The sequence below is a fragment of the Parus major genome, chromosome 1 (genome assembly GCF_001522545.3).
Source record: "Parus major isolate Abel chromosome 1, Parus_major1.1, whole genome shotgun sequence".
NCBI lineage: Eukaryota > Metazoa > Chordata > Aves > Passeriformes > Paridae > Parus > Parus major.
The window spans coordinates 29,533,123-29,554,484 of NC_031768.1; the positions used below are offsets into that span (position 1 = coordinate 29,533,123).

The 21,362-nt window shown below is 41.3% G+C and overlaps 1 protein-coding gene across 4 annotated transcripts; it reads left to right on the forward strand.

The window, feature by feature from the left end:
• The first annotated feature begins 1,237 nt into the window (after nt 1-1,237).
• On the forward strand, nt 1,238-21,362 carry CREG2 (cellular repressor of E1A stimulated genes 2). 4 transcript variants are annotated; one of them, XR_001524356.3, is made up of 6 exons: nt 1,238-1,659; nt 3,825-3,994; nt 15,308-15,421; nt 17,191-17,274; nt 17,691-17,763; nt 21,330-21,362. XR_001524356.3 is itself a non-coding variant. In XM_015644601.2 (5 exons), coding segments are annotated over exons 1-5 (768 nt in total). In that variant the 5' UTR covers nt 1,238-1,260; the 3' UTR covers nt 17,692-20,811. The 4 variants fall into 4 exon arrangements, 2 of the variants coding, with proteins under 2 accessions (XP_015500087.1, XP_015500078.1); XR_002002286.2 differs by having other exon boundaries at nt 17,191-17,763; nt 21,330-21,352; XM_015644601.2 differs by lacking the exon at nt 21,330-21,362 and having other exon boundaries at nt 17,691-20,811.

Sequence of the window (21,362 nt, forward strand, 5' to 3'; positions counted from 1 at the left end):
AAGGAAGACAAGGCCATGAGCTAAAGGAAAAGGTAGTCATGTACTCAATTCTGCAGATAAGATTAAGAGTTTGGTGCCAAAATTACATTTTCTTGGGAAGTATCTTCACAATCAGAAAAATTGATTAGGTTCTTAAGGCCCATTATACCCACTACCACTATTCCTCAGGTTTTTATGGTGAAGAAAATAAAAAGGAACAGGGAACGTAGGAAAAAATATAAGCTAAAAATACTCAGTGTTCTCATGTCCATTTTGTAAGAGTTTAGATTCTTGATTAGATATGCCTGTTCACATGGCACAATTAAGCAGAAATTGTATCAGTAGACTGAACTTGGAACTTGTTCTTCACACATATGAAAAAGCAAGATGTACCTGAGAACATCTTTTAGATGTACCTGTGAACCTTCTGACAGGCAAAGGCTTCTGAGAGATTCATTCTTCCCTGTCTCCTATCGAACCTGCATTCCTTAAAAAATTTGCATGAATACAGCGAAAGTTTACAAGCATGTGTTTTAAAGAATTACATCTTTGCATGGCCATATTGAAGAGGTCTACTGCCAAGAAAGGAACTGGATGCACATGTGCCTTTATTAATTTGGGCTATTGATAGAAATCCATATACATGCAAATCTTAGCCTAATTAAAACCTCGCCTGGAAAACGTTTAATAGCAGGCCCATGTACTTGCATATCAAAACCGCATCTTTGAAAACACCAAACTAATGCTGCCTGACACCTCAGCCTTGGGGTCTAGCTGTGACTTGACCGACCCCAGTGCCCAAATGAAGCTTTCCCTGCAATGGGAGCGTTCACATGGACACTCTCCCTCGTGGATTGTCTCTTTTTTTAACAAGCGGAGAGGTCGCACAACCTCCGCCCAGACAGCTCCATCTTTTTGGTTTTGCGGTGCATGTAGAGAACTTAATACGTGAGATACCTGCTGGACCGCGCACCTGAGCCAGAGGCTCCAGCAGCCTCCCAGGTCCCCCGCGAGCAAAGGCAGGCTTGCCCCGCGGTGAGCTCCGCGTGGGCTGAGAACCGCGAGGGGCCCCAGAGCCCCCAGAGGGGCTGAGAGCCGCGGGAGGCTGTGCCGAGGTGTCCGTGGCAGGTGCGGGCGGAGGCTCCCGCTGGGGCTGGCGGGCAGCACAGCGAGGCGTGTCGCGCCTGCGGGCCGAGCCGCTGCGGTGGGGAGGGGGCGCTGCGGGGCGGGCGGCGGCCGCGGGAGGGCGCGGCGGGAGCGGCGCGGGCGCTGCCGCAGAAGATGTCGGCGCGGCGGCCGTGGCCGTGGTGGCTGCTGCCGGCGCTGATGTGCGGCGGCGCGGGGGGGTACGTGGTGGTCAGCTCCGTGTCGTGGCCGCTGCCCGAGGCGGGGGCGGCGGCCGACGAGCTGCACAGCTCCTCCACCGAGGAGGCGCTGCCCGCGCTGCTGGAGGAGGCGGGCGGCCTCTGGAAGCAGAGTTTCCCGGCCTCGGCGTACCGCGAGGATGCGGCGCTGGGCTCCGGGCCGGCGGCGCGGCGGCCGGGGCAGGGGGCAGCCCCGTCCAGGATGTTCTCCTACCGGCGGGAGGGCGGCGGGGCGCCGGGACGAGCCGGGACCGCCCGCTTCCTCGCCCAACACAACACCTGGGGCTTCGTGGCGACGCGGGCCGCCCGAGGAAAGGTACGGTGCCCCCGGCGCCCGGCACGCGTTACCCGCCGGACGGGCGCCCGCCCCGCGCAGGGAGCGGCGCAAACTCTGCAGGAGAAATCGTGCTCGGAGCACAGGGAGGGAGGATGCACGCTAAAACCCGCGCCAGAGAGACACGCAAAAAAGCAAAATCTCTAGGCCAGTAAGACAGAGCTGCATCGCAGGGTTTGGAGAGGGGCTGTTAAAGGAGGATGCGGAAGAGAAGGAGGAGAGCCTGGTGGGCTGCCACGAAATCTGCCCGTCCGTCCGGCTATACCACCTTAAAGGACGATTTCTCTGTCAGGAACATTAAACAAAATAGCTGGGCTGTACCTGGGAATTGGGGTCATTATTTTGTCCAGCTTTAGATTACTGCCTTTCTAAAAGTGAAATGTTGGGATAAGACACAGCATTCAGTAACACTCGGACAAAAAGGGAATAAATAAATAAATACAAAAAACATTCTTAACTTTCTGTGGAAAGAATCTGTGAATCTTATTCACAGATTAATTAGCTTACAATTTTAAATTAAATTTTGAAGCACGTAAGTCTTCAGAAGCTTGGCTGAGTTAGCGGCACTTAATGTTATTGTGAAATACAAAGTAACAGATTGAAAAAAAAAAATACTATTAAATGAATTTTTACGTAGACAGAAGAGGCCTGTAATTCTACCTCAGCTTTTGGAAATCCTGTTAAACCATGTGATTGTAACTCTCTTGGTTTATGCTCTCACCAGAAACCGTCAATGGAATTACAGCCGTAATACAGTCTGCAGTTATCTTCCTCCAGACAGAGCACAGAAGTAGTACAGAAAAATCTGCTTCATAATAAAATTTGAAATTCGGGTGGTGGTGTTTGCTGCTTTGAATGCTGAACTATGCTGCGTGTGATCAGTTATTTTTGAAAATCCAGGGTAACACTGACCTTGCATGACAGACTATTTTAATATTGCAGGAATATGTCCTGCAATATTACTGAGAGCTTTTTTTTTTTAAAATTGTAACTCTTATTAATAAGAAATATTTTTATTTTCTAAATTATGTAATATCATGAAAATATTACTTCTAAGGAAAGTCAACAAAGGCCATTTATAAGCATTATAAGCATTAAAATTTTAAAGGCATATAAACATTAAAAATCAGAAAGCTACCCAGGTAACAACATCTCCAGGGTTTTCTTATTAACTATTAATATTTAATTTGATTTTGTTGTAAAAGATTTAATGTATTGATGGATAACTTTACTGTTCAACATCTAAGAGACAAGGGAAAAATATCTGAAGACAAGGAAATAAAAGGAGCAATTAATTGAATATTTGTCATTACTATTTATAATAGAATATATTTATATATATTATATAATATATATTTTATATATTTATTTTTATATATATATATATTTGTAATGGGACAAGCATAGTAGGAGTATACTGGAGTATATTAATGAGTGTCAATACTGAGCAAGAACATTTTTGCATGCATTATCACCACTGTGTGTACACAGGACAGTGTATGGGAGAAAATATTTTTGAAAACTTGGCTCCTCAGTGTCCCTTCTCTGCCATGGGAGGAGGTTTTGCCTTAGCTGGCTTGGTAGTTGAGACACCCCTTTGATCAAATGTTCCTGCCCAGGAAGCTGAGCTGATGTCCAGTTTGACTTCAAACCCAATTCTAGCTAAAATGATTTCTTTTTTGTTTTTGCAAACCCATGCAATCACATTGTAAATCAAAACCAAAAGAGGAGGCGATATTAGAGTAAAAAGCAGGCTGAGCCAAAGCTAAATTAGGCTCTATATCCTTTTGGGCTTGAGGAAAGGTACCAGCAGTGGTTTAGAGTAAACATTTCCTGACATCGATGGCAGGAAAAAAATATACTAATGCACTTAAACATTTTAAATTTGGTAGTTCCTTTAAGCTTAGTGGAAGAGAAAATACTCTGTATAGTGTCATGGACAGGACTAGGGGCGAGATCTGTTTTCATAGAAGCATGATGAATGTAATGTAGAGGAGATAGATCTAATTTAGAAGAAATGCTCTCTCATGATGACAACAGAAAGTGGGAGCAATGGGGCTGGCTGTTTTCTCTGCTAGAGCCCTTGAGAAAATCCCCCACCTGTCTATGCATAAATATGTAACCAATTGCTTATTTGGATTTTGCAGGTCCAAGGTATGCCCTATGGGAACTGTTTACTTCTCAGTGATGGTCCTGTCAATAACAGCACTGGAATCCCTTTCTTTTACGTGACACCAAAGGATAACACTGTGACAGATCTTCTGAAGAATCCCATGGCTTCTCTGACCCTTCCAGAGACAGATGGAAATTTCTGCAGGTAACAGTTTTATCTGCCTCCTACCACCTTCAGTGAGAACAGAGACCTCAGAACAGAAAGCTGGGTCCCCACCACTCTCAATGTCCTGCATTTATTTTTGACTCTCACAATCAGCTACATGCTCCCTTCTACAGTTTTGTTGTTTGGTTGGGTTTTTTTCAGTAAATTCCCCTGCTAAAGCATAGTAGAGAAAAGCAGAGGTGCCACTGAAGTATATTGTAGCATCAACAGCTGGAGTGACTTTCAGCTTACATTAATATATCTAAACATTAACATACCTAAATTTTAATCTCTTCTTGGAAGTGCCTACATAAAGTCTAGGTGTTCAAGATCCTATAATAGCCTACAGTGATCTTGCCAGTAAAATCCATAGAATTTCAGAGGCTGATCAATTCACAGTAAAGCAGGCATCTTTGCTCTGCTGAAAACTCTGGAGGCCCTGCTGAATGCCTTGACAGGACTCCAACTCTTTGGGTTCTGTAAGAGCATCTCAGGCTCTCAGTTCACAAGTTACATGCTCAGGCCTGTGACATTCTGTCTGATTTCCAACTCTTCAGACAATATGATTGAATATGATATCTGCAAATTTTTTACACCTTGTATATCACAAACAGTCATTAAATGACCCTCCAAATCAAGAAATACAGGTCTGAGGTTTACCAATCTACATCCAGTCCCTGGTTCTTCTCTCCAGAGGCAGCAGTGAGTTGACTTCTTAATCATGTCATAGAATCCTATAATCACAGAATGGTTTGTGTTAGAAAAACCTTAAGAGTTATCTAAGTCCAACCCACCTGCCATGGACAGGAACACCTTCCACTAGACCAAGGTGCTCAAAGCTGCATCCAGCCTGGCCTTGAACACTTCCAGGGATGGAGCATCCACAGCTTCTCTGGACAACCTGTTTCAGGGTCTCACCACTCTCATAGCAAAGAATTTCTTCCTAACATCTGATCAACACCTACTCTTTTTTAGTTCAAATCCATTATCCCATTGTCCTGTCTCTGCAAGCCCTTGTGAGAAGTCCCTCTCCAGCTCCCTTGCAGGCTCCCTTTAGGAGTAAGTCTGCTTATGGAGCCTTCTCCAGACTGAACAACCCCATATGCTCAGCCTGTCTTTGTAGGAGAGGTGCTCCAACCCTATGATCATCTTCGTGGCCTCCTCTGGACTCACTCCAACAGGTCCCTTTTATTCTTGTGTATAATGAATAACTTCAGATTCCCAAAGCTTTACATGTGTAAAATGTATGTATGTAACCTCAAAGATGATTCAATTTTCCCTTCCATTCTTGTCTCCCTGAAAAAGACGTATCTCCACCATATGTTTGTTTACAGTCAATCTTGTGGCATACTTGGCTGGGTCAGCCTTGTGTGAAGTGTTATTTACAAAGGCCTCTTTACGTGATGAGGTACATGACACTGAAATTGTGTCAGACAGGACTCTGTTACCAAAGCAGGTCTTAGCCGACGTTCCAAGGAGAGAGAGAGAGAACTGGTAAGAGCAGACTCCTTCAGAAAGAAATTGAATTAACAGTTTTTATTCCAACTTAAAGCCCTCTTTGTGGAAGGAGAGGTTTTATCTTAAGACCAGATTTCTCCAGCTGAGGATTGCCTAGAGTATCATCCCACTTCTTAAGCCTGATAGCTGAGAAGAGCCCTGGGAAAAGCAGGGAATGGCAAATATAAAACATTACTGTTACAGTTGTCTGTGTTTGTCTTCAGAATATATTGTTTTCTAGAGAGTTATATGGTGGAAAAATGAAATGTTTCTTAGTCCAAAGCAGTACCAGTAATTTCATGCTAACATCCTATTCCCAAGGAATGGAAATCATGGCTTCCTCTTACAATGTCAAACACCTAATAGGAGACTTCTGTCACCAACATTTGTTAAGGTAATTCAGTCTTGAATGCTTGAGGAGGTCAGTGAAGTAGTGAAGTTAACACTGGAATGGTTCTGCATATTGCTTAAGTATTTTCATTAAATATTTTGGATTAATAATTTAGAAAATAAATATATCCATTCTTTAATTGCAGGCTTAATGGGGTTTATTCCTGCTTTCTGAGATTTTTCATTCAGTCTAACTTACTATCCTGACCAACTTACTATCCAGTGCTTAAAAATGTATTTCAAGTCCTATGTCCTACTACTTCATGCCCTATTTTCAGAGGCCTAAGACTCAGAGCAGCTTCCATTGATGATAAGTGGTAGTGTTGAGCACTTCTGAAAACCACACACCCACTTAGGCACTTAAGTGTGGCCTTTGATCCCTAACTTTAAACAGCCACTCTTGAAAGTCTTTGCCTTTTATGGCTTAGCAGCATCATTGCCCGATGCACCAGTTTGGGAAGTGCCAATTCACCAACAAAAGAGAAATGCTGCATGATTTATAGAAATATGAAATCCATATACACCACAAATCTTTGAGAATATTTATTCAATGTCTTTTTATTACATCACTATTAATTTTCAAATCTCTACCCTTTTGATCAGCATGCCAGATATCTGCTGCTGCTTGTTTTGCAGCCAGGGCAACCTGGATTCTGTCACCTGACTCTCCAGTCCCCTCTGCAGCCTGAGACTGTGCTCTCTGGTGAGAGCAGCTCTCTGGGCACCACCAAGAAGCTAAACCTGCACTTCCAAAATAGCTTTGTCCAAACGAATTACTATTTGCCACATCCCTACTCTCCCTCCTGACTATCGGTCATGTGCTACCCTGCCTCCCATCAGTTCTGGTCTTTGCCTTAGTCTAAGCTAAACAAAAATGTGAAGAAAATTATCCTGACAGCAAGAATAAGTTTTTCTGCCGATCCTTCTGCTTTCCATCCTGTGGCCAGTACTGCTCCTGGCCATGCGATCCCACCCCCTCCCTCCAGCTGACCATATGGTGGGCCTATTTTAGCTCAGTAACCCAGCAGAAACCTCCTGGTTTTTTGTTTGTTCGTTGTTTTTTTTTCTGGATGTGGTTTCTAGTGGCTTAGGAACTCGAATCAGCTCCTCAAGAGCCAGAGAAGAGCAAAGGAAAGGGGAAAGAAAAAGAGAAGGTGGTGGAAAACAGAATATTCTCATTTTAGCATGTAACCATACTCTAAATATTGAGCTTACTACTGAATTGAGTACACAGGTTCGGAGTTTGATCAGTGCTCCATGCATTATTTATTTTGTTGTTACCTTCAGTTTCTTTTTTATTATTTCTGAAGTTCTCATTTGAAACAGATGTTGGTTGGCATTAGTGCAGAGGACAAGCAATACGGACAATGAAAAGCTGGGTATTTACTTGAGCTACAATTTTTGTTTTTGATGATGCGAAAATGTGAGCATTTTTGAAGCTCTCTCAGAAAGGAAGGCTATGGGCACTGGACTTTACCTTCTTTTCTTCCCTTCCCCTATAACCAGAGTCAGAAATTAATGTATGTTTTAAACTGGGAATCCATGAGTGATTTTTACATTCAAAAGTAGCAACATCTAAAATTGCAGCCCAGCACACCATCCCACTGTTACCCCACAGAGAGGGCCTCTGTGGGGAGTGCAACATTGAAGAAAACAACAAGATGTCTGGGCCCTGCTGCCAGTGCTTGGGGTGGCCTGTCCTCACCTTCAGGGCGCACTTGACCTGCTGAGATAGAGAGGCTGTGCCATGCAAACAGCACACAGCATCCTCAGCGCAGAGCTTTATGTGGTGGCTCAAGTTCAGTATAGCAAAATCTTCTTTACTAGCACTATATGAAAGGCAAGACCTTTCACTCTGTGTGACCTCATATCCTGCTAGCATTAAAATGGTATCTGTGAGGTTTTCTATGCAAAGGAAAGTGTCATTCTTGTCAGACATTCTCTTCAACTGTTTCATTAATTGTTTTGGTTTCAAAATAATTATGTAAAATAGCTAAGTGAATAATATTCTACGTGAGAAAGTTCATGTCCTTGTATGCCAGCAATGCATTCATAGCTTGTTTTCATGTGGAACTTCATTAGAATTCCATTATTAATCTACTCTGAGTTGTAAGAATCAAAATAAATGTGAAAGCTGATTGGCGCCTGTAGCCAGCGCTCCTGGGAGTATTTGGCACTCTCCTGAAAAATGCTTCTGACCTATTGCATGCAAAAGAAATCTCTGGCCTTTAGAAAGAAAACATAGCTGACATTTCAATGTCTTCGTGTACCTAATGAGTTTCAAGTGACTTGTGTACACCAATTTGATATTAAATTTATTTAGTAGCAAATTTCATTTGTTTTGTTTCAGAACAGACTCAAGTTCCAAACCTTGACAATAAATATTTTCCCTTTCAAACATGTGAGAAATACAAGACTGGCCTTTATGGTGCTCCAGCCTCAATATTTAATCAGCTGGAGAGAAAATGTGAAAACCCTAAACAAATAAGAAAAATAACATTTAATACTGAAAGAAAGAGAGCAGCGACACATCTGACTAGGCACTAATTGCAAGCATTTTAGTATTGCAACTACGGTTTGGATTCCTCATCTCTGACCTAGAGATTGCCATTTCCCAGAGGGAGACAGACTGCCCCTCTCTGAGAAGGCTCTGATGGCCAGGATAGAGACGGCATTTGTTAGCAACTACACGGCATTTTATCTGAAGGCTGATAAATAGATAATAGAGGCAAGAAAAATTAAATGGTTCAGGGCTATAAATAGACTAAGCTGGTATGTCTATGCCACTGACAAGCTGAAAAGATTGAGTTCCATTCTTGCAGCTTTCAGAGGGAGCAAGACCAAGCCCGACATTAAAGAATAGAGCAGCTATTGTTCTAAATACATTTCACAACACACAGGCTGCTCAGAGGATTCCTCTTTGCAAGCCCCTGTGTCTGCCTCATTACAGCTGCAGCCTGGAAAACAGGCAATTAATTTTAAACGTGTGTCACCTCCTTGACATCAGGTTCAGCACATTCACAGGGACACGCTGCATCTTTCTTAGAGAAGGAGCAGTTACATGGCTGCCATTAACTGGTTTTTATACAAGGGAAAAGCAGCGACCTTTGGGGTCAGTCCACCTTTGGTTTTTTCCTGCTCTTAGTTGAGGATGGTGTTTCAAATCCACACTGCAGACCATGAATGATTTTCATGAATTCTCAACCACCATGGGAAGAGAAGAGGAATTTTGTGGGTCTGGGTTCCTGCTGTGTAGTGGATCAGCAGCATGCACAAACATCCAACTTCATTCCCTGGGCAATCCTTAGGGACAATAAGCCTGCCACTGCACAACCTTTGAGATGTCATATGGCCACACAACATATAACTACTGCTGGATTTGTAGAGTTACTGTTGTTAATACGAGGATTAATATAACAAAGAAATCTGGTACTGTACCTTCACACAAAGGGAAATTATGCATGCAGAAGACAAAGGCTGAATTCAGACATCCATCAAGTTTTGAGATCCACCTCCTGATTCTGTGGCACAGACACATTTCTAATTCTGGTATTTATATTGGCCCTTTTCAGTCATGTGCAAATAATTATGTCAGTAGTTGTTCCTGAAAAATCTGTATTTAAAGAAAATCTGTATTTAAAAAAATTTAAAATGAAGGTCCCAAATTAGAAAGTCAAACATGAAACCTACTATCATCATGACCCAATGCACACAATACTGCTCTAAATTACTATTTTTCCTATATTCTTAAATAACCAACTTCCTAAAATCCCTTCCTAGTGAAATAGTGTTTCTCTGACTCTGTTCACAGAAATAGTTGATGGTATGATTCTTTTTTTTTCCCTCCATGAATTGTCTGTGGTTAAGCTACATAAAAGCTTCCTGTCTGAAACACAGAGTTCAGCTGAAGAAATGCATTGTTATTGTCAGTGGAGAGAGGAAAACAGACTGGCTTCAAGTAAAAGTAGTTAAACATTTTAGGAAGGATTATTTTCTAGAAAGAATGAAATTATTAAAAATGTTAAAACACATATACTGGGAGCATAGGCTCACTTAGATGAACAGAATAATCTCTGCACTGATACACTTTAGCTCCCTAACTTCAGATTCAGAACAGAAGACCTCTTCCAAAAGCAAAGATGTTCTAACTAACTTTTCTGGCTCCCAAACATGGCTGATAAAAAAAATTCTTGTCAAAATCAGAGCAGGGCAGAACTGCCTAGGCATATGCGGTTGAAGGCCAGCAACAGCTTTTCAGATTATGAAATTGCTTTCAGTGGAGATTTTGTTTGACGTTCATGCCGTGCAGATTAGCAGCACCAATACATTCTTTCTGCTTCAGAGACTCTAGCAGTTAGTGGTGAACAAATAAATGAGGAGAGTAACTTACTTTTCAAAATTAATCACATTTATGAATCAAAATTATATGCACTTTACAGTAATTCTCTAAGGACAGAGCGTTCCCTCCCTTCCGTTCTGTAGATTTTAGGGGACAAGAATCCTGTCATACATTTTATATAGTAGAAAATAACTCTTGCCTCTGCATCTTGGGCCCAGTTTGGGGCTGTGTGAAGAGGAGCCCTGTGAAGGGTGTGACAGAGTCACCTACTTTGCATCCTTGGGAGGTGACAGGGATGAGCTGGGTCAGCAGCCAATCCCCACCCCCTAATTACATGGGTTTTCACGACTGCTACCATTATAGGAGCGCTTAGAATGTGTGGAAGCAGTCATTGCCCTTATGCCACTCATGAGCTGTATGCTTTAAAGTAGGAAAAAAAAAAGAAAAAAGTAGGGAAACTGGGGCTTTCTTCTTGGCTCTCTGTCTCTCCTGCAATAGGAGAAAACTCTTTCCCAACTTTTTTTTCTCTTCAACTATGAAGAAGCAGAGGGATAAGAGCAGTGCTTTCTCACACAGCAGTGAGAAGTGTGTTCAGGGGACATTTGTGTATCCTCCCAGGGAGGATGAAAGATCTTATTTCCCCAGGGGGTGGAGGAGAAGGATGTCAGCTCCTTTGTGGGAAAAGGGGGCCGGGGAAGAAGAGAGGGATTCCTCTGCATAGATCCCTGCTTCCACACCCAGACTGGAACAGTACTGAACCCTCCTGCCTTTCTCCTAACAGTTCTTTCTTGGGAGTACCTGGATTTGCTTCCCAAGTGCCTTCCAAACTCTTGTTTTTCCTGTTGATCTGTGGCAGATCAGTGTCACCTCACTAGTGGATTGCAGAGGCTGAGAATGAAGATAATACTCAGGGATACTTTGGTCAGAAACCAGGAGACAGAGCATCATCAGTCAAAGCAGAGATCTCAACTGTGAAAGGGAATCCTAACCAAGTCACATCATCTTATGTGTCAATATAACCACAGCAGCCGGTTCATAACACCTGAACTTGGATAGCTGCTGTATAAGAACCTTCTAATTAAACTCCAAGAGATGGCTTGTGTAGTAAACAATTTAATGAGTAGGTAACACTCTTTACTCTGAACCGCTTTTGAACCAGGACCCAGAAATTGCGGAAGTGTTACATAGTAAGTGGGACGTGTTCATTAGCAGTGTGCTTTGCAGCATTGCATTTCTCTTGGGAAATACTTTTCACTTGGATGCAGGCCTCTCCTTAAGCTCAGTAAAACTGGCACCTTGGTAGGTGATGTCATCTCATACACTTGGAAGAAAACTGCCTGGACTGGGTCAAACTCTGCATACCTGCTTTGCTCACTGTAAGCAGAGGAACACGAACAATTAATTCTTCTCTCTCCACAGATTAGATGAATAATTAAGATGATTTGTCTTAATGCACTGTTTTCTTATAAACCGAATCTTCTTCCCTTTTAATCTGGCCTTCCTAATTTTCCCCAACGAAGTATATGTATTTGAAGTAAGTTCGAAAAAAAGAATGTGTTCCTATTGCTTGGTCTTCTTTCACAGTTACCTGCTTTCTCTTCCCCTCAGTTCATATTTTACTATAGCATTCATGAAGTCCTCCCCATGGAGACAGAGGGCTTGATTCTGGTAAAGACAAACCACCTGAGAAACCACCTTGGGTTTCCTCAACAGAGCAACAGTGTCAAATCTCTACCCCTGACTCTGCCTCCCTCTCACACCCAGTCAGCAGCACACAAATGTTACATAAAGCCACTCCTCTGCATCTACTTATTCTTGTACCAGCAAAGATGAAAGTAACTCAGGGACTGAGAGCTGAATATGTATTTATACAGAGACAAGCAATGTCTAGTGAATGCATGACTAGACCTCTACAGATTCAAGTGAGGAATGTTTTAGTAAATATCCCTTTATTGTCTTTAGTGAAAATAAGACATAAATCCCTGACTATATCACCTTGCTCCAGGGAAGTAAATCTTGCATTTATATTAGTTGCACTGGCAACAACACTGAAAACACAAGACCCATTCATAACATTTATAAATGGAAGCTGTAAGTTTAGTGGGTTTTGATGGTTTGAGAAATATAAAAGTAATCAAACATCATTAGGGAAATACAATGCTAAAAAAAAAAAAAAAAGAAATGCAGAAACAGATTCACTTCATAATATGAAGGGTTCCTTTGAAAAAGAATATACTAATGCTAATGTCAGATTAGAATACCAGGTTCCTAATCTGAAACAAAAAACCTATGATAAGAGGCAGAAAGCAAAACCAACAAGTAATAACAGTGTGCTGGACTAAAATGTATCATTCCTCTGTTCAGCTCTTCCAAAACTTCACCTCACACAATCTCAACAAATAATTTGAGTCATTTTCCAGAAAAACAAACTGGCCCTCCAGATTATTATTCCAATATGCAAAATTAAGTTTGAATAATTTTTACTGGGAAGATAGGATTATGTGTGTCAACCAGTGTAGCACCATAGCTCAAGAGAATGTACAGAAAACTGTAAACAGAAGAAGCTGGGGGAAAAAAAAAACTTTTCAAGCTATGGATGCACAGTGTGTGTGGCCTTTGTTGTCAGCCAGATATGTGCAAAGCAGCTTTTCATGTCAGTTGGGGAAGAGTCACATCACACACCAGTCCTATTAGACAAAACTTTCTCAGCAAAGGCAGGAGGGGTTCACTGCTACATCAGCTCTATTGCCTACTCAAAATCACATACTATGCTTTCAGAATAAACAAGGACTTGCATAAAAACACCAAATAATTGTAATCTGAGAAGGTCAGACCAAAACTTCTCACTGCCCCTGATCACATCCAGAATCCATGGCCTTCATCTGTTCTGTGAAACAGACATCTTTTAATAACAATCCCTTTCAAAATCCTCTCTGACAGTAATTAACCACATATTATGTAGGAACTGTGTGCAAGAAAAACATTTGCAAATATTCCTGTTTTTCCTGGCTCTTCAGTTGTTTTATGATACTGTTTGTCTGTGGAGGAAATTGTATCATATATTCAGATGCACAGTTGTTTGAAAGCAATTTTCTGAACTGAATTTCTGCTCGCAAGAAGTCCCTTTCCTTTATCAATATAAATGTTAAATATATACTGAATATATAAACATATACAGAGGGCTTTGGGTACATTATTAAGATTAGGCATAAAAGATAACAACAGATCAGGAGATTGCTTCAAATGGACTTTAACACTTCACCATCCAGGGCCAACAGTTGCAAGAGTGTGAATGTGCATTGCCCTGGCTGCTGGACATGCATACCCTCAGCTGATACCCTCTGCATGTGGGATTGGCTCCTTTCTCTTCAGCTGTATTCACTGTATTTGCCTTTATTTGTGTTTTGGTGGGTGAGCATCTCACTGGGCCATTGATACTGGGCAGCCACACAACACCCAAAGCCTATGCAAAAGAAATGCCAGGAGCTACAGGTATGGAGCTGTGTTCCAGAGTGCTTTCAGGCCACTGGAACCCAGACATGAAGGGACACCTTCAGCAGGCAGGAGGAGTCAGTGCTGAGGATCTATGGTGTACCAAGGTGATCATCTAGACAAGTTTGTACTCTGCATACACATTGATAGAAATAAACCCAGCGCCTGAGCAGGGAATGTGGATTTTTGGGTACTCAGAACACCACTTTTATAATGTAAAAAACTGTACTAGAGAAAATTAGAACACTATAAGTTGATGTGGACAGAAAGTTTGAGCCTGATCTTTGGCCTCAGCCATTCCTCCCATCAGTATGCATGGGAGAGGAAAATGAATACATGTGGAATTTGTCCAAATGTTGTTAAACAGACAACTGCTGCTCCAAACTGAACAGAACACTGAAGAAATGTCCCTGAGATGACGTGACTGCAAATGGTACTTTGGAGGTCAGGCAGCAGACAGTGGCAAGTGCTTACTGGACATAGTCAGGTATCAGTCAGCCTACTGTACTTATGTATCTCTCTTTCTGACCGTCTTTAGAAAAGCAGATCTTTTATCTAGTGAGCTACACAGTCTCTCATAACCATCTGTGAAGAATCTGCAGGTGTTAAATTAGCTGCAGGAGGATGCCCATATGCTTCCTGCATATACTAGACACACATTGAGAAGTATAATCAAAAATGAAGCCATTGCAGATTGCACACAGTTAAGGCTAAAGGGCTCAAGCCAAGATCTTTAAGTAAAATTGTGCACAGATGTGATTAAAACACGGTGAAAAAGAAATGCAGCTTTCATTTCCTAATGTAGTTTCTTGGGCTGACATGGGAATGTGGTTCCCTGAGACACTAAGCAGTCTCAAATTGCTGGCAGCAGGACTTTGGGCTGCTCAGTGTTTGTCAGGATCAAGCCTCTGCAGTCATTTCATACACTATTTTTTTTTTTTTTTCAATTAGTAGATTTACTTACGATTTATATCCTTGTATTGTATATGTCAGAGTCAGTAATTGCCTTTCAGTTACTAATGGGAGTTATTTATTATTACTATATACAAAGAGCCAAAAAGTAACAAGTACCTTCCCTGTCTTGGTCTGAAAGCAATTGGAGAACTTTTCTATTTGGTGTAAAGCAGTTGAAAAATGGGTAAAAAAATGAACAAGGATTTATTTTCTAGGATAAGCACAATGAAAAGACCTTATGTTTTACATACAGATACACATATTCGTATTCTTTTCTGTAGGCACAGGTACAGACTAACCATCTCACTACTTCTTCTCAGAATCAGCTGTATTCTGTGAATACAGCTCTGTACATCTGTCTGGGAATACTGCCATTTTCACAATTTTTTACAATCCAATAGATACTAGTCCAACTTTCGTGAACATAAATTAAAATTAAGCAACTATCTACAGCAGAGCTATGTGTCAGTCAAGTGTTCCTTCCAGACTACCCCCCTCCACCAAACAGTATAGCTGGGAGTAGAGATGACCCACAAGGCTTGACAAAGTTTTTTTATATGTGAGCAGGAGTCCACACTTCTCCAAAAACCCTTAAGAAAGCAAGTAAGCTATTACTCATGAGCATTTTTCTCTGTGCACAGAAAAAACGTGATTGATCCAGAGGATCCGAGGTGCACCAGGCTGACTCTCATGGGACAGATGGTCACAGTGCCTCCAGAGGAAGTAGAATTTGCCAAGCAAGCAATGTTTTCCAGGTCTGTATCTAAAAGGCACGTAGTAGAGTGCAACTCACGGGTTAGAGACAAATATACAAATGTGGCCGTTTGGTACAGAAAATCTGAGAAATAACAAGCCTGACCTTTACTTTGGGGCCATGAAGCATGCTGGCTTCTGTGTGGTTTGGAATGACAGACCTTTTAACTCTTGAGGAAATGAAATATGGAAATACAGTTAGTGTTGGACTCTGGTAAGGCACATGGTTTATAATCTGGGGATTATGAAGAATGTCACCTGGTTCCAAGGAGATATTCCATAATTCCATGGTGTATTTGTTATCTTTAATGATTCTACCCCACCTTATGACAGGTAGAGGACTCAGACAAAGAGCAGAGGTCTGCTGTCTTTGGGCTTACAAACATTTTCAGGGTGGAGTTTATAAATTTAATTACATCTCCTAATGTCCCAGCTGCTTCAAAGCCGTAGTACTTACTGAACAGTCTCCTTTGAACAGATGCAAGGACAACCCAGATGTGGAGCGCACACACACACAGGGCGTGCCCCCATGCCCTTCACTGGGTGTCCAGAATTACAGGCTTGAAAAGCCTGAACCTTAGCTGGGGCACACATGTCCCACACAGGCTGCCAGGGATTGTCCTCCAGATGCACTTTTCCTGGTCAATCAAATACTACTGGGAAACTGGGATGAGCTTGGATCCAAAACAGCCCAGAGATTATATTCCTTCTGACCTACAGGATAGGGTCAGGGTGAGACTCTGTCAGTGTGTGTGCCATCAATAACAAAAATGGGACCATGAACAGATGGGGCCATATTGACACACTTCTTTACGAACTTCATGGGAATTAAATTCCCAAGTGATCCAGAATCCACCAGTGCCTCAGCAGAGGATGCTCTGCTGTCAGGTGCAAGAACCAGAATGATAAAGTGAGGGCTGCTGGGGAACATCCAGTGCCAGCAGCATCTGACACCACTTACCAACCCCAGAGTCATGGGTACTCAAAGAAACAACTCAGAAAATGGTAGGAAACACCATTTTCCCAATGAGAGGGAAACCAATACGTTGCCAAACCAAGTACCTCTGCTGCAGGATCCTTTGCAGGAGCAGAGGGGCACTGAGCCAACTCTGCCCAGACTTGCACCACTCCCTGCCAATATTCCTGTGAACACTGTGACTTGAACGGTGGTATCCACTCTGTGCATCACTGGTGAGCTTCCCACAGCTACACCTGCCAGGGATTGGGGACCAAAGATCTGCACCCAGTCAGGGAGAATCTGTCTAACCTAACTGTAAGGAAGACCAGAGAAATGAGACATAAATACAGGATGAGAAGGCTCTTGGAGGTGACAGCTAGCAGAGGCTATGCTCTACCTGCTACCCAGTTTTATTAGCCCTCCCTCTCTACCACAATTGCTACCAAAGATGTGATATTTCAGGACAGTGTTTCCTTTAAACAGATACAAGCACAACCCTGACATGCATTCAAAGAGTTTTCTCTAACTATTTTTCATTTATTCAGAGGCTGAACAACATCTACCTTTAGAGACAGGGTTCTGCAGTGGGGGAAGGTGGTGATTGCTGGCTGCCTGTGTGGCAGTTTGCCCCAGACTGGGATGTGGAAGATTGTAAACCTTACAGCAAGGAAGGGCCAAAAAGATGAATGGTTGTGTTCTCATATCTTAGGTTTCACTCTGGCTGAGCACACTAAGCTGAAGAAAAAAGCAGAGTATGCATATGCTTTGGCACATCTTCTAACATTTTTTTTTTGTTTTTCTTTGTTCTTCTAGGCACCCAGTGGTAAGAAAGTGGCCTCGTAGCTATGAGTGGTTCTTCATGAAAATGAACATTGAACACATCTGGCTTCAAAGCTGGTATGGAGAAGTTTCTCCCATTGCAGTAGAAGAGTATTTAAAAGCAGTTCCAAGTAAAGGATGATTGAATGGGATTTGAGATAGAAATCTCCTGAGTTTTCTTTCCAAACACTTTTAAAATTTCATGGTAGATGGTTTATTTACAGTGATATTTTTCCTCTTCTCCCAAAAGGCTTCAAAATAGCCCTGTCTCACATGGAGCAGAGTGAAAATAAATCAACACAGACTTTCAAATTATAAAGGAGAGGTGGATATTAGCCCTACCCTGCAATGTACAGACTTGTCATTTCAAGCAGGCAATGCGTCATCTGAAATGCTGTTTTTAAAATGCTTTGTATCTGTTTGTTTTGACTTCTATTGCTGTGCACCCACAGGGAAACTACACTATGTGCTAAATATAATGTTCTGATTTGCAGAAAATGCAAATTGCCTACTCAGAACCCTCTATGCATTGTGGAGGTATTACTGCTGCTGGGTCTCCCTTGATTTGTAAGTATTTTTAGAGAAAGTTAATAGCTGAAAAATTAGGTATTTAAGTTTAAAAACAAATTATTTGCTAAAGCTGTCCTCATTTGCTAGCTTCTCTTTCCTATGTGTGCTTTTCCCTAATTAGATAATTTGATATTTCACTTGGAAATTGAGTAAACCTTCTCTCTTTAGCAGAAAAAAAGCAATCAGTTCAAACAACACAGCTCCACTATAACTTGTCTCTGACACAAAGCTGGTTAAACACATTAAAGGCCAAAATCAAATCAGCCCCACAAGGATTATCTCAATACAAGTAAAAACATTCTTATAAGAAGAATTTAAGTAAATGTTCTCAGCTAGCCTGTTCCTGTTGAGACAGGAAAAGTATTTTTAATAGCCTGTAGACCCAATTTTTTTTGCCTCCATGCTCCAACCGCTGCTTTATTTTTAACTGGCTTGTGCAACTGATTTTTTATAAGCCCTCACTAACTCACTAAGGGGTGGAGCCTGTCCCTTAACTCTGTTTCCTCGCCAAGATTTAAAGGGCTTGTTCATTCATTTATTTTCTAAAGAAGCCTAAAGATGGTAGGTATTTCAGGTCATTAATAACTGCTTTTCCCAGTGTGGAAAGTACAAACTTTGTTGCAAACACATTATGTATAGGCTTTTCACATGGTAATACCAAAAGGGTGCAAAAGTATTTTAATCATTGTCAGTTCTTTCTCTAGATGTCCCCCTGGTAAACATATTCTGCAGTTCTTAAGGGTATCACAGAAAGAAAATTTCCATGGCTAATCAGCCAAGTCACCACACAGTTTGAAAATTATATGGCTGCTCTCCCTGTTACATGAAGAAGGAGACACATTGAGATGGAGTTTATGTGCCTGTGGGGAAGGTCTTCCAGCATCACTGGGAATGCACTTGAGCTTTGGACATCAGCCTGCACCACATCTGGGCTGGGGAGGAGCCTGGGTGAGTGCCCTGAGCTTGTACAGGTTAATCCCTGGGCAGAGCTCAGAGGCAGCTGCATGATCTATGATCAGCTGGAAGCCAATTAAGTGTAGCTGAGCTTATTTTGGCTCAGGCATGGAGAGAGGGAGTCATTCCCAGAACAGCTGGGCACCATGCTGATTTAACTACAAGGGGCCCCAGGACACCCAACTTAGCCCTAGGGTGAGTCCTGGGCCCCAGGCATCACTACTATTCCTGATATTCTGTAAGAAAACAAGGAAAATGAGGGGAGGGGAAACTCTGTTTAGACACTCACTTAGCTTTTTTATTCTTGTCTCACTGCCAGAGACTTTGTTAGCCGTGCAGATCTTTTACAGAGGTAATTACACAAAAGGAGGAAGTGTCCTGCCTGAATCTATTTCCTTCAGGTTTTTTTCTTGGCAGATGAGCTGCATTTTCACATTTGAGTTTGCCCCTGAATCTTGCATTGTGTAATACTGAAGCAAGATGGCCTGTCCTATACAGATTTACAGAATCTCATCAAGTGAAATCCTCGATTCCTATAATTTTGCCGTGGGGGTCTTTGTCCACTAAGGATTTGATGGCTTTGTCCATTAGGATTAATGGGACTTTCAAATCTGAGTTCAACAGGAAGAATGCTAGTCCTTGTAAGAGAATTTCACAGACATTCCTGTGAAAGTAGAATTATGTATTTCCTTATACCTGTTTACTACTATTCCCAGAGAAACCTGAAACCCCCATTCTTACCCCCACTCCTAAATACACACAGATTAAGCAAATCCAGAGTACAGTCTTAATGTTTAAACAAGCTGAAAAAGGAAGGAAAAATTTTAGAAGTGCTACTGTTACTATACTCTCAGTTTCATCCATTTCATTCACTGGCAACAGTGACATGGTCCTATGTCCTATCCATTACCTTATCAACAAGCCTTGAAGCAGTAAGGGATTGTGTCAAGAAGATTCAGAAGAGCTTTAATGGTTTAAGAAGTTTGTGTGTACTAAGAAAGGTTTTGAATTTACAACACCCTGCTTGTTATAGGCTGTCTCCTCGCACACACAGATTAATTGGAGTAGCTTCTGTATTGTAAAATGACACATTCATCAAGAAGCTTTTCTGTATGGATCTGCCACGAGGCTCTTGACAGAACCTCAAAACATGAAATGCTGGTGACATGTAAAGTGACAAAAGGGGCCTCATGAAGAAATGCTGTCTTATATAACCTGTTCTCATTTCATGCTTCCTTCACCCAATGAATAACTACCATGAGAGTCCTTGAAAGTCTAGAAATTAATCAAAAATACAACCTGCAGATTTTGAATAGAATTTGTCAGACCAAAAAAAAAAAAAAAAAAGGAGGTGATAGTAGTTTGCTTATCTGGGCTTTATTTTATTATTTATAGGCTAGTTCTAATTTTTTTTTTTAAACAGAAAAATGTCTAAAGTAATATTGGTCATCACATGGTGAGTGATGTTTACTGAGGCTTTTAACCTAGAGTTTTATCTGAAATATCACAATAAAACCATAGTTCCTTAAGACTGTAGTCTGATCTTGCTTCAGTTCAAGTGAATAGCAAAAATCCCATTTGTTTGTTGAGCTCTAATTATTGTATTAAATATTTTCATAAGTCTTGATAAGCTCTTATGTATTTATTAAGCATTTCAATTAGCTGATGTGTAATTTCCATGTTTTCTTTATTTTCATTATTTCTGTTCCCAAAAAAGTTTGTTGTGCAACATGTTTAAAATTTCAACTGTAGTCTTGCAAAATTTACAAGATGTATTTAGTAATTTCTGTGTACTTGCTGAAAAAAGAAAAATGAAGTTGAAAAGTTGGGTTCTCACTTCTTGCTAATTTGGGCAAAAGAAATGCATGTACAGGATTTAAGCACAGCTATTTTGAACTGCTGTTCTTATTTAACCAAAGAATGCTCTGTTTCTGATGAAATTTTCATCACTTCAGTGGTTGAAATGCAACCTGTCTCATTTCTGGATGTGTATTGCAATTTGCAATGTATTTTGATTTCTAAAAACATTGAAAGTTGTTAACAAAATGACCGTGACTAAGAAATGCAAATAAAACAAATTTCAAAGCAGAAGCTGAATAAGGATATTCTTCAGTACAGCATTTCCTAGAGTAACCCACATTGTGCTAACAACCATTACAATTTCTGTCTAATCTGAACACTTGTTTAGTGTCTTTTTCCTCCCTGAGTTTTTCTGAACCAAGTTAATTTCTCTCAAAATATTTATGGGAATTGAGACTCAGATCTGTTTTTTTGCTGGGGAGAAAAGTCTAGTCAAGCACCTTTTATTGTTCCTTCATCCTCTCATTACTGTCTTCTTTGCTTTCACTGTGACAGTTAAATGTCACTCTTAAATTTGCTCTTCTTTTCTGTACATAGGAACTGAGCACTCACCTCTTGGGTATGCAATAATAATGTTTTGGAAGTTTCCTCAGTGCTATTTCTTCCCTTGCCAGCCTTGCTCTTACAAGTTCTTTTTACAGCTTGTTCTCTTCTATCCACTTTCCTCTGATGTGTTTTCTTAAGCCAAGTCTGACAATTTACCTTTTTATCTTGCTTTCCCACACCATCTCCTTTCAACAAAATTCAAGCTCTCATACTAAAATTTCCGACTTCATATAGAG